Source organism: Meleagris gallopavo, chromosome 1, assembly GCF_000146605.3.
Source record: "Meleagris gallopavo isolate NT-WF06-2002-E0010 breed Aviagen turkey brand Nicholas breeding stock chromosome 1, Turkey_5.1, whole genome shotgun sequence".
In the NCBI taxonomy this organism is placed as follows: domain Eukaryota; kingdom Metazoa; phylum Chordata; class Aves; order Galliformes; family Phasianidae; genus Meleagris; species Meleagris gallopavo.
This window is the reverse complement of record NC_015011.2, coordinates 187,724,903-187,739,055: the sequence shown is the minus strand read 5'-3', so window position 1 is coordinate 187,739,055 and position 14,153 is coordinate 187,724,903. Positions and strand designations below refer to the sequence as shown.

The following is a 14,153-nucleotide window of genomic DNA, read 5'->3' as shown; positions in this document are numbered from 1 at the left end:
CATCCAGCTGGGAAAGAGCTCTACAAGAAAGGACCTAGGGGTCCTGATGAACACCAAGCTGAACATGAGCCAGTAATGCACCCTTTGAGTGAAGGAAGGCAGCAGGCTCTTGGGCTGCATTAGAAGTGCTGCCAGCAGGTTGAGGGAGTTGGTCCTTCCTCTCTACACAGCCCTGGTGAGACACTTCTGGAATGCTGTGATCAGTGCTGGATTCTCCAGTTTGAGAGGCACATGGACATACTGGAATGAAGGGACATGTCATGGTTTTATGATTATGAAAGGCGCTGAAGGACTTGGAGTATCTCATACAAGGAGAGGCTGTAAAGACGGGTTGTTGAGTCTGTACAAAAGAGAGATCAGAGGGAATATTAAGGGTGTGTATTTGTTCACGTGCAATAAAAGTGTAATCAAAGAACTTTAGAAGGAAGAAGATAGGGAAAACAAAAGAGAATATTTAATAAATTGTGTGCATTTAATATACAAAGATGCATTGTTTTCTTTTTCCAGGATATTGATTCTTTGCCATTCTCACTTATTTCTCAATGTCATTGCCTGGGGCTGTCAAAGCCATCAGGACTTTTTGTTCCTTTTGCCTTGCAGCAATGGCATCCAGACAATTGGTGGTTGTTGTTTGAATGGCTAAATGTGGTTTGAACGTTGGAAGGTTATGGTGTATCTTTTTAAGTAAGTCTCAATAAGTCACGTGTCTGCACTTGCTGATAGTTTGAAATATTTTGCTGTCCTCACTTCACCCAAATGCTTTCATATAGAATGATTTCAGATGTTCACTTTGTGATGCAGAATTGTGAAATGTGATAGTACCGGGAAAGGAAAAGGAATAAAACACAGTGTTACAATATCTTGTCTGGCATAATTTGAAGTTGTATATCAGAGAGCATTGAGAACGGAAATAGTCTCATTGTAAGATTTTTTTTCTCTGTAGCTCACTATTAACTTTGCCTATTCAAGCTTTCTGATCTGTATCTACATGCAGCGTCCTAATCCACTCTTCTACATCTGTTTGTAGCCTTCCAACATGTAATGCCAACATTCCCCTTTTCTTCCCTCTTACGCTGTCCATATCTTGTCTTGCTCAAAACCTCCTGAACCCTTGAAAATAAGTGCAAGTATTTTCTAAAATTCTTGTGAGTTGTTTGCAAGTTATTTTTCTCATAACTGCTGGTATGAATGTGGGCCAGTATATTTGCGCAAAACGGTATTTTCTCACTCTCAAGCTCTATCTGGCAAAAAATATGGATTAAGGCTGGTTATGGATTTAAAGCATGATATGGTTGCTCCTGACTATGTTGTGTGTACACGCAGTTCTATGGTCAAGACACAACAGCCTGTTGCTGTATCAAGGAGAGCAATGATTCTGCCGTAAGGCTTCATCCTCTGTCATCTTCCATACTCCTGGCACTGAAGTCTTGCTCTACTCCTTTGCCTGTGATCCAGCCATCTCTTTATCTAAATTGGCAGAAAACACCATTTTGACTTTGTCTTTGTTTTTTCTTCTCTGGGTTAAAGACGGAGAAAAATACAATGTTTAAATTTCCATTCTACTGTCTTAATTATTCTTATTTATTCTTATTCTATTGTTGCTTTAATGATTATTATCTTTATTTATTTATTTTCCTATTTATTATTTAATTCCTTTGCTGTGTCTGCCATCCCACCTCCCTATTCTGTATTTCTGGTTTTTTTCTAACTTTCACAGGACTGACCCGAAGTCCACTATAAGCAAGGGAATCCTTTTTGGGGGATTCAGACAAGCTTTCATTTGTGCTATTGAAGCATATAAATAAAGTGTAACTTTTATAGGAGCAGTTGTAAAATCTTCGCGATCCAGAACATAAAGGAGAAGCGTGATGGTTGATGCAATAACACTCTTTCTCCTTCTTGTAGGTCCTTTTGTTCTGCATCACATCTGCTCTGTTCATGTTCTTTTTCAGGTATGTTACTCATATGTCTGCTTATGTTTTTAAAGATTAAGTAGCTGACTTGATTTTCAGTATTCTTATGAAAACTTGAATATAGTCCTGACTCAAGACTTCTGAGTTGTATGGAGTGCTTCTATGGCATTAAAAACCCATGGCTGTGAACATAATTTCGTTAAAAATGGAAATGCTGAGTTAAATGCTTTAAATCTTCTGGAGATTTCACTGATTACTTAAGGAGCCTCTTCTCATTTTGTAATTAACACCCTGGAGATTTAACATTACATAGTATGAAAACTGCTGAAATGCTGCTTTATTATAAGCTCTCACTGAGCTTTCTGCAGGGAAGACAACTTTTTTCTTCTGATGAAAATACTGGAGAATAGGAAGTGGATATTTTTATAGTCTTAAATAATACCAAATGTTTGCTGTGCATGGGGTACAACTGTTTCACATTCTTTTTTTCACACATTATCAGCTGTATTCCTTTCTTAAAACACTCAGTAGTGACTCAGATTATAAACTGCTTTTATAACTGTTTTTCTCCCAGTTTGCAAGATACGTGTAATAATTATTTACCTTTTCAGAGTTTCTTTTTTAAATACCAGGCTCCCCACAATTGCTGTTTTATATCTCTGGTTGGACAATTGCTTGTTAAAGTAACCTTTGACTACAACCCTTTGCCTTGGAATTTTCTATGGCTTGCAGCCATCAGTGATTCTTCAAGCCATATGATCCCCAGATAATTGCAAAACTCTAGAAATTGCAGCTTGTTTTTTTGTAATTCCCTTACTTACAAATTACTTTCAGATATTGACCAAGAACAGTCTGTGGATAGGGGAAAGCTATTAATTTGAGAGTTTCCAAAAAGCATTCCTCCTTTCATCTACCACCCATGCATCAGCAGGCTTCTCGTTGTATCAGCAGGCTTCTCCTGCTTCCAGCATTATAGCACAGCACCTCTGAAAGGTTTAGAAGTTGGTTGAAAAGCTAGTAAGAGTTGAAGTTGGACACCTGTCTGTATGAATGCTGATGAAACAAAAGCTGGGCAAAGGTATAAATGCTGTGTGATTATGGAGGAAGCTCGCTGTCTCCTGTTTATGTCTTGATAATGAACCAGTTTGAACAGAAAACCTGGAAGCTGAGTGAGAACTGACCAGAGCCCAGAAATATTTGGTGAATTCCTTCCTGACCTGACAATGCAACACTGACAGTTGAACGAGTTCCAAGCCACTTTCTCTTCTAAAATTAGTCTCACTGTGCCAGGGGTGACGGATATCCTGTTGAGCAATCATCAGGAACACTTAATTCCTTTGTCTCTCTTGTTATAGTAGAGGAATTAAATTACAGGGCTGGGTGTTTTTGGGTCCATTAATTTGATTCTCAGAAGAAAATATCGTGGTTTTATTTATTATTATTATTTTTTTAATGAACACCAACAAAAACTATATGATGGATAAGTTGAAATAGATTTATTTAAAAAACATCAGTATAAATCAGTTCATATTCATTTTTTTCTGAGTTTAATCAGTATTGGGGTTAAAACATCCTTACAGAGATTGATGATGTACGCTCCCCAAGGAAACTAGAGCCGGAGTCTCTGTACAAGGTGTGTAGCTGTGTACATAAACCTATTGGTTGGGAGTGCATTTACTTTGAAGAGCAGATTGGAATGGAGATGGATGCAAAATGGATATGCGATCTGAACAAATAAAAAGCTGGTCAGTTCTGGCAAAGTGGAAGTAATGTGCTTGCATGCAAGTGACTATGGGGAATGAAATGATGAGACAGCAGTTGCCTGAAAAAATTCCAACCGTAATTGTTGCAAACTTCAGTGAGTGTAAGTCAACAGTGTCCCATTCCCATAATAAAAGGAAACACTGTCACAGGATGTATAAATAGAATTAGCACTTGGGAGGTGTATAAATTTGTCTTTTTGTTGAACTTTAGATTTAAGGTGTTGGCACTGCTTTTTTTGGTTCTTTTTGGTTATCACACTCCAGTAAGAACATGAAATGGTGAGAGAAACTACAGAGTGTAATCTGAGTTGACTGAAAATGACTTATTAAAAAGGATAGATTGAGGTTGTTTAATTAAAAAATAAAAGGGATGGACTATGTGTTTTCATGTCTGTATTATAAGACTGCTGAAAAGTTGAAGAGAATAACAGTCTGCTGTCTCTGGTATGACAGAAAGGATGGGACAGAAGAACAGGATATTTGCTCTTACAGCAATGGATTGTTGCAGGGATTAATTCATGAAAATAGTGAGGAAGAAAATCCTAAGAAGGAAACAATGGAAAGATTCTCTGGTGAAGTTGAAAGTTGTCTGTGCTTTCTGATCGTCAGGAGCAGATTTTGGATAAGTTGGGTAATTTTGCTTAGGGAAAGCAAGGGACCATTTGTCTTCCTGAATCTCTTCCATGTTTTAATTCACATTAATACCTGTCATACTGTGAAATATTTAGTGTAATAAGCTGTCAAAGCTAGTAAAGCCTTTGGAAAAGGATAACTTTGTGTGCTTTTGTTGAATGCAATCTGAAAATATATACAGGGGGAAGAAAATATTACAGCTCTGTGCTGTAGATACCAGTAAATCTTGAAGAACGTATGGAGAGATCATTACAGAAGTTGTTTGGGAGATAGTTTAAGGTAAATATTGCAATGAGATGCTGAGAAACTTCATCATGCCAAAGAAGGAAATATCAAATTGAGAAGAATTTGCCTATTCTTCCATGGTGAGCAAGCAACACAAAAATAACGGTGTGCAGCATCTCTGAAAATCAGTAAAGTGAGAAATGTAACTTTTCTAACACACATCAGATTAAACAGTTCTTCCACAATTTGTAATCATAGTAATAGAGTAGGAGAAAAACTCCTTCTCAATGAGTACAAACAACAGAAAAATCAGTGGAGCTGCCCGTGGAGTTGTCCATTTGTTTGGACTGGGATTGTGAGTTGGTCATTTTATCTAATGTGTGAATTCATTGTGATCACTTCTGGTAAGATTTTGGATAGTCCTCAGAGGAAGCCCCTCTGGATCTACTCAGCCTCCTGCATGGGTTAGATAATCTCCCTGTCTGTTTTGACACGTGAAATAGAAAGGAGTTGGAAGAGTCATTGCAGTGCTTTTCATGTGTTGAGTGGTTCAAAATTATCTCAGCCTTTTTCTAATCACAAACAGATTTCACACAAACTGTTAGATTTACAGAAAAGTAAGGAGTATTTTACCATTGCCTGTACAATGCTCTTTACTGCTCACAAGCAACTATTGACCTGAAAATAAATAGAGTCCTTCTTTGCTCTGTCTCTGCAACTTGGTGTCCAGAATGTCTTCTTGTCCTTCCCACCCCACTAAAAAGTCCAAAGAGATGCTGAGAACAATTGCAATCTTGATCACCAAGATCATATATAATCCCTTCCATCATTAAAGATAAAATCCTAATATCTAAATGGTGTAACTTGAAGCTTAAAACTTTCTAAAAGAAGACTAAACGTAGGTATGCCTCTATTCTGTCAGAACATGACCGATTCTTGGCACTCGACTGACAAAAATGAGAATGAAAGCAAAGTAATTGGTATTTTTTTAGTTCATATGAATTATCTGATCCAAGGTTATTAGGATCTCTGAACTGAGATGTTTATGACTGTCACTATCCATCATTCTGGTTACCTTCCCTGTAGTGCCACGAGCACTCTTGCAGCTCCACAGGTAACTGAAATAAGGCAGTGCTTTTGCTCTGTGCAGCAGGATGGTTTCCCTCCTATGGATCATACCATGATGCAAATAGCTAGCATCAGCACTGCGAGCCAGTTGTTGGAAGTGCTTGAGGTGAGCAGGGAAAGCAGAAGTGCTCCTTTCAGCATTGGCATGGACTTTTGTTGTTTTAAAGTGACTGCATCTAGAATCATAGAATCATAAACATTGAAAAAGACCATTCAGATCACCTAGTCCAACCATCAACCCATACCAACCTGACCTGAGGTGATCTTTACTGACCTATAACATGAAATGTTACTTGAATTGCAAAGTTAAAAGCTGCTATCTGTGTGAGGGATGTAAGATACATTCTATACATCAAGACTTCCTAGTTATCCTTTGGGTTGCCTTGTAGTTAACTAACAATTAGGTTGCACTTACTTTTTATTGATTCTGGAAGGCAAACAATCCAATAAGTCATTATCCACCAAAAGGGAACAAAGTCAAGATGTCCCTTGCTGCACTCTGGTTGGAAGTATCGCTATAATTAGGTGTATGAATTGTGGTCCGTGGAATAATAGACAAGTTCTTCTCCATTCATTAGGAGAAGATCCCTTTAATACAATGAAGTTTATCAGTATCTCATCATAACATTTATCTTAAATTGTTTTCTGTAATGGTCTTTTGGACAGTGAGATCCTGATCCTCCTAGCGTGTCCCTTTCTGGGTGTTTTACAGCGCTTAAAGCTTCACCATGCAGCCCTGATACCTCTGGAGTTTCCCCAGATATCTGTTGGACTGTTCAAGCATTATTGCATCTACAGCAGGACATCAGGAAAAGCAAGGTGCTAAATCTCAGATTAAAAGAACTGTAGTAGAACAATTAAAACCAGGAACAGATAAAAGTGAGGAAGAAGCCAAAATGAAAACCAAATTCAGCATAGCGATACAGAAAGGAGGAGCGAAGGGAAGGGAGGGAGATTGGAGAGTCAAAAAAAAAAAAGATGATGTCAGCAGACTGGACAAAAAATAGAAGAAAAAGAACTGGGAAAAATAGCAGCTGAAATGCAGATGATAGGTTTACAAGCAACAATGTTATATTTACAGGCAGAGGAAGCATATTTTAGTGTCTTATTTTTTTCTTCTTCTCAATCCTCTTTTACAGTATTTTTCTGCTTATACTAACATTTTGTCTCCAAAATGTCCTTCTTTGTTGCACTCATTTCCTCTGGAGTGCTGAAATTATGCTTCATTGATTTTTAGTTAATTGTAGTACATACTAATTTGTATAGTGCAGCCTCTCTTACATGTATTTAATTCACACATACAGTTAATCCATTTGAAAGAGGATTCTTTCTCCTTCTACCTCTTTGTTTTTCTGAAAAACTTACTGAAAGGTGTAAGAGTTGAGCCTTCCCATATTTTCTGGGGTTAATTTTCAGATGTCATTGAGCTCTTTTGGGAATTAGGGGAGTTAGACTCCCCTGTTTGGCTTGAAGATCTTTTCCGACTCAAACCATTCTCACACAGTTTTATGATCAATGTTATAATATGTGACAAAACTGTGGATTTTGAGGGAAATGGGTGACTCAGTGGCAGTTCTCCTCTATATATTTATAGAAATTTGCATTAACACAGAACTTGCAAACTCTATGCAACAAGTGAACACCTAAATATAAATGCAGTCTACACAAACAGAAAATCAGGCAATTTGGGTGAATATGTGTTGTCTGGCTGCAACTCTGGTTGCTACAGTAGTTAATCCAGTGACTGTATGCTCCCAGGCATATTAGACATGTTAATACTTCTGCCCTGCCCACTGGAAAGGAAAGCACCCTGTACGGGCTGTAGCTAGCTATTATGGGAAATCAGATGGCTCTGATGATTGATTGATCATAAGTTGAGCATAAAGTCTGCCTTCTAGGGGTAGATTCTGATGTTATTTTCTGAAGCAGTAATTTCAGACCATCAGAAGTTACTGCTGTGCATACACAAAGCTGAACACGGTGTTCTCAGACTCAGAGTTTGCAGAGCTCACAACAGAAAGCTCTTGATCTCTCAATTTAATTTATATTATATGATGATGGGAAGTGGGTAATGAAAAATAGAATGAAAAGCACATTTAAGAAGTGCACATGCACTGTCTTATACTGTCATTAAGATGGAATATTGAAACTTGTCTAAATTCACTGGAAACCTTAAGAAAGATCCTTTTGTTTGCAGAGCCCTTTATTCCATCTCATTAATGAAATCCTAGCCTCCCAAATTACAGCTATTTACTCTTCTTCCCCAGTGAAACACATATCCTGTAATTTATTCAATATTTTTTGACATGATATTTCAAAGTCTCTTTATTTACTTTTAAAAATGTGTGGTGCCAGTGCTGAATTGGACTCTATCATGTAATTGTTTAAGCTCCCTTTTGTACAGAAGCAACTACTGGAAAAGTACTTCTACTTTTTTAATATTCGTCTGTTTTTTACTGTAGAATGAGCAAACTTAATAGTTGAGGTTGATGTTGTATGGATTCAATATCAAATCCACTCCCCCTTTCTTACAATGTTTGTCTTTTACATTCGATGCAGAAATACAAGAGTACATTAAAACTCCTGAGCTGTTGAATTGTTAGGGTTAGGGTTAATTAGAAAAATTAGGGTAAATTAGAAAATTCATTTGGGTAAATAAGATAAGATTTTTTTTGCGTGTTTATATATATATGTTTTTAATATCCTTATGTAAACATCTCAAGTTCCGTGGTTCAGAGAATTATTTTGATAATCCCATGCAACTTCATTTCTGAGATATTTTGGATGACCTGATGAGTCAATGAAACATCCAATCTTTTAAGAAACTCTATAAATATCAGTTAATGCTTTTAGTGAAAGCAGGAGTAAAGAACCATGGCAGAGCAGCCAGAGAAGGTAAGCTGGTGGGTTCACTCTTGCACTTCTCTGGCAGAGCAGTGGTATAGAGTTGCACATTATTAGTTCAAATGCAAGTACATGTAGAAAAGTGAGATGTCTGTCTTCTTGCATAACAATAGAATAAATAATCAGAAAGCATTTTTCCTTTTTTATTTGCGTGGAGCACATTTCTCTTTTATGAGACTTCCACTGAATTTCTCATTTTCTTTTCTTTTTTCCTTTAACACTTGTAATGCCATGCAGTATGGCCTGGGTTTGATTGATAGGGAACCAGCTCCAGAGTTCTGCAGAACTTCCATCATCATGCCTTGCTGCACTCACAGGAGCAGCAGACTCATCTCTCCAAGCTAGTGTTGTGTGCCATCCACTCAGACCTTGCAGAATCATTTTGTAGAGCCATAGAATGGCTTAGGATGGAAGGAATCTTCAAACCCACACAGTTTTAACCCTCTGCCATGGGCTGGTTGCCCCCCATGAGCTCAGGCTGCCCATTCTATTTATTATAGAATCACAGAATTGCTTGGGTTGGAAGGGACCTCAGAGGTCATCTAGTTCCTACCCCTGTGCCATGAGCAGGGATGCCAGCCATTAAATCAGGCACTAGATTGGGTTGCCCAGGGTCCCATCAATACTGATACCTGCAACTTGATCTAACTGTTTACAGTAAATAACTCAGGTCTCAAACTCTTCTTTTAAATAGTAAGTGCTAGGAGGAGAGCAAACTCTCTTAGATGGAGAAAACAAGAAGTGCACAATTTGAACTGAGCTGTGACAACATCCCCATTCTGGCACTGAGTGTCAGAACTGGATGGCCCATACTGGACTATCAAAGTACCTCATTTGCAAGGCACCAGATCATTTTTTGCTTATTTTCTTCCCTTGATCTGATTCAGAAATATGATATGCTTCTGCAGCATTACCTAAACCTTTATTCTGCTTGAATGATATCCCCTGAATAAAAGTGATCATTGTCCTTTATGCTTTCCTAAAGCAGATGGATACCACTTCTATTCCTTTGAACCTTTGTTAAAAGAGATTTTCCACTCCCGCCTCATACTATTCTTCACTTTGTTTTTCAAATTAAAAAGCTGAGAGTAGAGTGAAATAGGTAGGCAAGTATTTTAATGCTGTATTATACTCATCTTCAAAACAGCTTTTGTAGTTTGAATGTATGAGCTAAGTTAGATGAAGAGGAAACTTAACTCTGGGAGCTGAAGTCTTGGACTGGTATTTGATTTCCCCTGGTTAAATCAGTGCTACTCCTGCTCCTTCAGCATGCTGAAGGGCTGTATAATTGGCTTTCTCAGCGGTGTGTAAGGAAAACACTGTTCTGTCTAACACATGTCTATCCCAGCCTGTTTTGTGGTTTCAGCTTTTCATATCGAGATACTTAGGTATATTTGCCCAGAGATCTGTGGTGCCCCATCCCTGGTTGTGTTCAAGGGCAGGTTGGATGTGCCCTTGGCAGCCTGAGCTGGTGGGGGGCAGCCAGCCCATGGCAGGGGGTTGGAACTGGAGGGGCTTCAAAGTTCCTTTTAACCCTTGATTCTATGATCTGTTCACTAGCAATGTATATTTTGTGAAGTCAAGAAAATATACTTAAAGTGATTGAATTCTCTTTCTTTGGACTTTGATGCTTTTAAACAGGTAGAACTAATTTTATATTAAGCTCAGGTTCTTTGTTGCTTCTTGTGGATTAAATAGTGCAAAAGATTTAACCACTAAATGGAAAGAAAGAGATACATTTGGATAAAAGTATCATGTGTACTTTGCATGGTATAAATACAATTTGGCTGTTATAAAATAACTGAAATTGTGATTTTAGTTATGTGTATTAAATATATATTACATATTACATATATATTACCTATATATATTACCTATAAAATTAAAAATGTAACCAAATATTCATTGTAGAAATAGTTTCTTTTGGAGTTAAAATAAAACACCCAATATTACCAACAATTTGTTTACTCTTTCATGGAAAGCACTAACTTTTGAATGTACTGTGAGAGACGATGTTTCCTTTTCCATGTTTGGCCACCTTCAGACATATGGCAGATAGACTCCTGGAGATTATTTCAACCTCTTCTTTCCAACAGCAGGTCTTGTGCTGGTTTGACAGATTGCCCTATGTGTGGCTGGATCCGGTTGCCCAGACTCCTCAGTGGAGGAAACACATTGCTGCAGACAAGTAGTACAAGAATTAGAACGGTACAATAGGGAGTATTTTTCCACCATTATCACTTTTCAGCATGGATTCTTTTTCAGAGACGTAACTGCGGCTCAGTGAACCAGGAAGGTGTTTAGCCTGCAAGGTGATCTGGCTGTAAGGGGAGAAGCTTTTGAAGTCTACAGTTTCAGGCATCTCTATCCAGAGCCATCCCCAAAGGAAGAAAAAAGAATGTCCCCTCCCCATTTTCAGGTTTTCTCCATCAATCACAAAGGACTTTTGTCCTACTGCTGTATCGATGTGTGTAGGCTTTGGTGGTTTGTCACATTCCTGTCATCCTTAAATGCAAAATAAAGGAGGGGAAATAGCTCTTCTGTCTCAGGTGTAGAGAATCAACTGCTGTGGGTGTTGGGGACCTGCTCAGAGCCAGGCTGGCATGGCAGGTTGGGTGATGAGAAAGCAATGCAGATTTAATCTTTGTCTTTAATCCTGGTGTGGAAGTGTCGAAGTCCGTGAGTGGCAGTGCGGTATGAACACGGCATCCATCTGCTTTAATCCTGGTGCTGGAGATCCATTCACTGAGTGAAGAGATGGGATTCTATTTTTGCATGATTTCAAATCTTGTAGAGATATTTTGTCTATCTTTACGACTCATTATCAAACATTATGGATAGTTTTCATACAATCATAGAATCACCGAACTGTTTGAATTGGAAGGGACCCTCAGAGGTGATCTAGTCCAATTTCTCTGCAGTGATCAGAGACACCTACAGCTCCATCAGGTGCTCAGAGCCCCTGCCTTATTTAGTTCCTCCCCACTTACTTGTTTTCCTACAAGAGTTTTCATGTGTGTGTGTCTTCTATATGCTAGATGTTTGGCAGCTAATTGGCTTCTCTTCTCACTTATGTCTGAGACATTTAACATTGCACAGATGCAGCAGTAAGGCAGAAGATTTAAGGAGCATGCAGAAGGTCAGGCACAAAATTTTGGGTAGCGATGCGGTTGAGACATGGAGTTCTAGTCCAGTTCCTAAATCACAGTGCTGTCATTGCTGCATTCCTGCTACAGTACACAACTTGAATAATGGGACACAGTTCAGAACTGTTGCCAGGGAATCACCATAGGAAGTAGTGTGTAAGTTGCAGGCTAAGGTGGAGTTTGAAGCCAAATAAACACTAATTCAGTAGATTTATTCTTCATTTCCTTCTTCAGCAAAATACTGATACTTCTATGTCTGTCCGATACAGTGAGAACATGGAGTTCAATTTCCAAATATTCTCTTTTCTTTGTAACCAATCTGAAAACAGAAGGGGAGAAAAGAGCTGAACAACAGTGTGCGTAGTGAGAGTAAAGCTTTCCTTTGACTTTGTGTAATTGCCTTGTGCAGTGTTTTCCTGGGGAACTTTGCACGTCGGTTAGGATTCTAGCAATGTATTTTTGTGATATGGTGAAAGCAAAGCTCATTTAATGCTTTTCTACTCTGATTTCTCTTGTTTTCATTACTCTCCCAGCTCCTTGGCTTAATTTCTTTTTCCCAACTGTTTCCTGTCTGTTCTTCCTGTTTCTGCTGCTCTATTAAAAATAGTTATCTGTTTTTGCTGAGCTGAGGGATATATATGTGGTTGCTCATTGAATTTTGAAGAACAAAATCTTTCTGACACTGAAGAGAGAAAGAAGAGATCCCTTTGAGCAGCAGTTATGCATCTGTTAAGATTAATTTGTTTATGAAATGCATTTAGGAAAACAGAGTCGCTCTAAGAGATAAATCATAAAGAGGATGGATTCAATTTCAGCTCATCATGTGAGTGTAACCTGTGCTTATCTGACTCTGCAGCACTCTTTGAACAAAGTGAGCAGCACAAGGACTGCAGAGAGGAAGGAAAAAGAAAAAGACACAAAGCTACAGTTCTTGCAGACACTGCCACGGACATGAAATATAATTCTCACACTGGGAACTCCTCTTCACATGTTTCTGATCTGATAGCAGTCAGGGCAGAAAATCTCCATTTCATGAAAAGCAGAAGGCAATTACATAACGTTAAAAACTACATCTTTGGGAATGTATTTATAAAATAAAAAGCCTTTCTGTTTATGTAAGGGTTGTACACAATTGGGATCTTTCATGTGGAACTACTGTGTGACTTCAGTAGATTCCCATTCTATTTCTTTCTAGAGGATGGTCCCAAATATGGTTTTAACATATGACATTTCTATTTCATTTTAGAAACAAGCATATTTTTAACACAGGCATTGGAAATACTTGGAATTCTGTTCCTGTGAGCTAATTGCTGACTAGAATAGGAAAATAAGAGCTACTTTGTGGTTGGGTGTTTGTGGTCTTTCTTTTGGCATTTGGCCCTAAGATAAAATGTCAGGGAAAACACATTGATGGATAATGGTATCAAACAGTGTATCCTGGAGATAATTTTAAGCTTGTCAAATGTCTGATACTTTATAAACATTGAATTATATTATCCTTCTTCAATCTGCCTTCTGCTCATACATTATTTGGTTAGAGGAGTGTAAGTGATGACGTAGATGATTTTCACAGACATGCTTCAGTTCATAAAGGCTCAATTTCACTGAAAAAGAAACTGCTGTATAAAGGCAGCTTCTGCTGTGAAACTGAGCCTTTGTGGGCTGTTTCAAATATGCTGAAGAATGAGACATTCTTTATTCTTTTTCATACAGTTGGTAGATAGACTAGGAAACAAGCTGAGAAAAGGTGTGTAGTAGTACATTCTAGCCAAAATAATTCTTGCCTCAAGCTAACCAGATCTCATTAATGTTACAGCAAACTATAACTCAGAACCGGCCAATGCCCTTACTTAATGAAAGTATCTACTACATTATTATCAAACTTCCATCTAACTATAGCCATTGTTCTAAAATTCAGTGGCAAATTTTTAATTGATTTTTAGGAAACTTGAATTTCACTTATAGTGCATAGCTAAATAGAAGTGAAAAAGAAGGTGAAGAAACATTGAGTTATGTAGTATTTGCTATGAAGAGTAAGAATAAATGTATTTTAGGTTAAAATTTACTTAAGAAAAAAAAAAGAGAGAGAGAATACATTAGGAATTTTAAATAGTCATTCTCTTCTATGCCAGGGTACTATGTGATTTTTTGTAAAAAAAATTTGTAAGTTCACATGAGAACAAAGAATCATAGATTGGCCTGGGTTGAAAAGGACCACAATGATCATCCAGTTTCAACCCCCCTGCTATGTGCGGGGTAACCAACCACCAGACCAGGCTGCCCAGAGCCACATCCAGCCTGGCCTTGAATGCCTCCAGGGATGGGGCATCCACAGCCTCCTTGGGCAACCTGTTCCAGTGTGTCACCACCCTCTGTGTGAAAACAAAACAAAACAAAACAAATCATACTTAAATTCTTTTCAGTAAAACATTAAAGAAGTG

At 38.0% G+C, this 14,153-nt stretch overlaps 1 protein-coding gene across 1 annotated transcript in view; it reads left to right on the top strand.

Moving 5' to 3' along the window:
- The window catches only part of LOC100551294 (transmembrane protein 135), a 104,164-nt gene that overhangs the window by 44,216 nt on the left and 45,795 nt on the right, over positions 1-14,153 (top strand). The window contains exon 3 of the mRNA XM_031552288.1: positions 1,906-1,952. Within this exon, the coding sequence (XP_031408148.1) occupies positions 1,906-1,952 (47 nt within the window). The remainder of the gene's footprint in view (positions 1-1,905; positions 1,953-14,153) is intronic.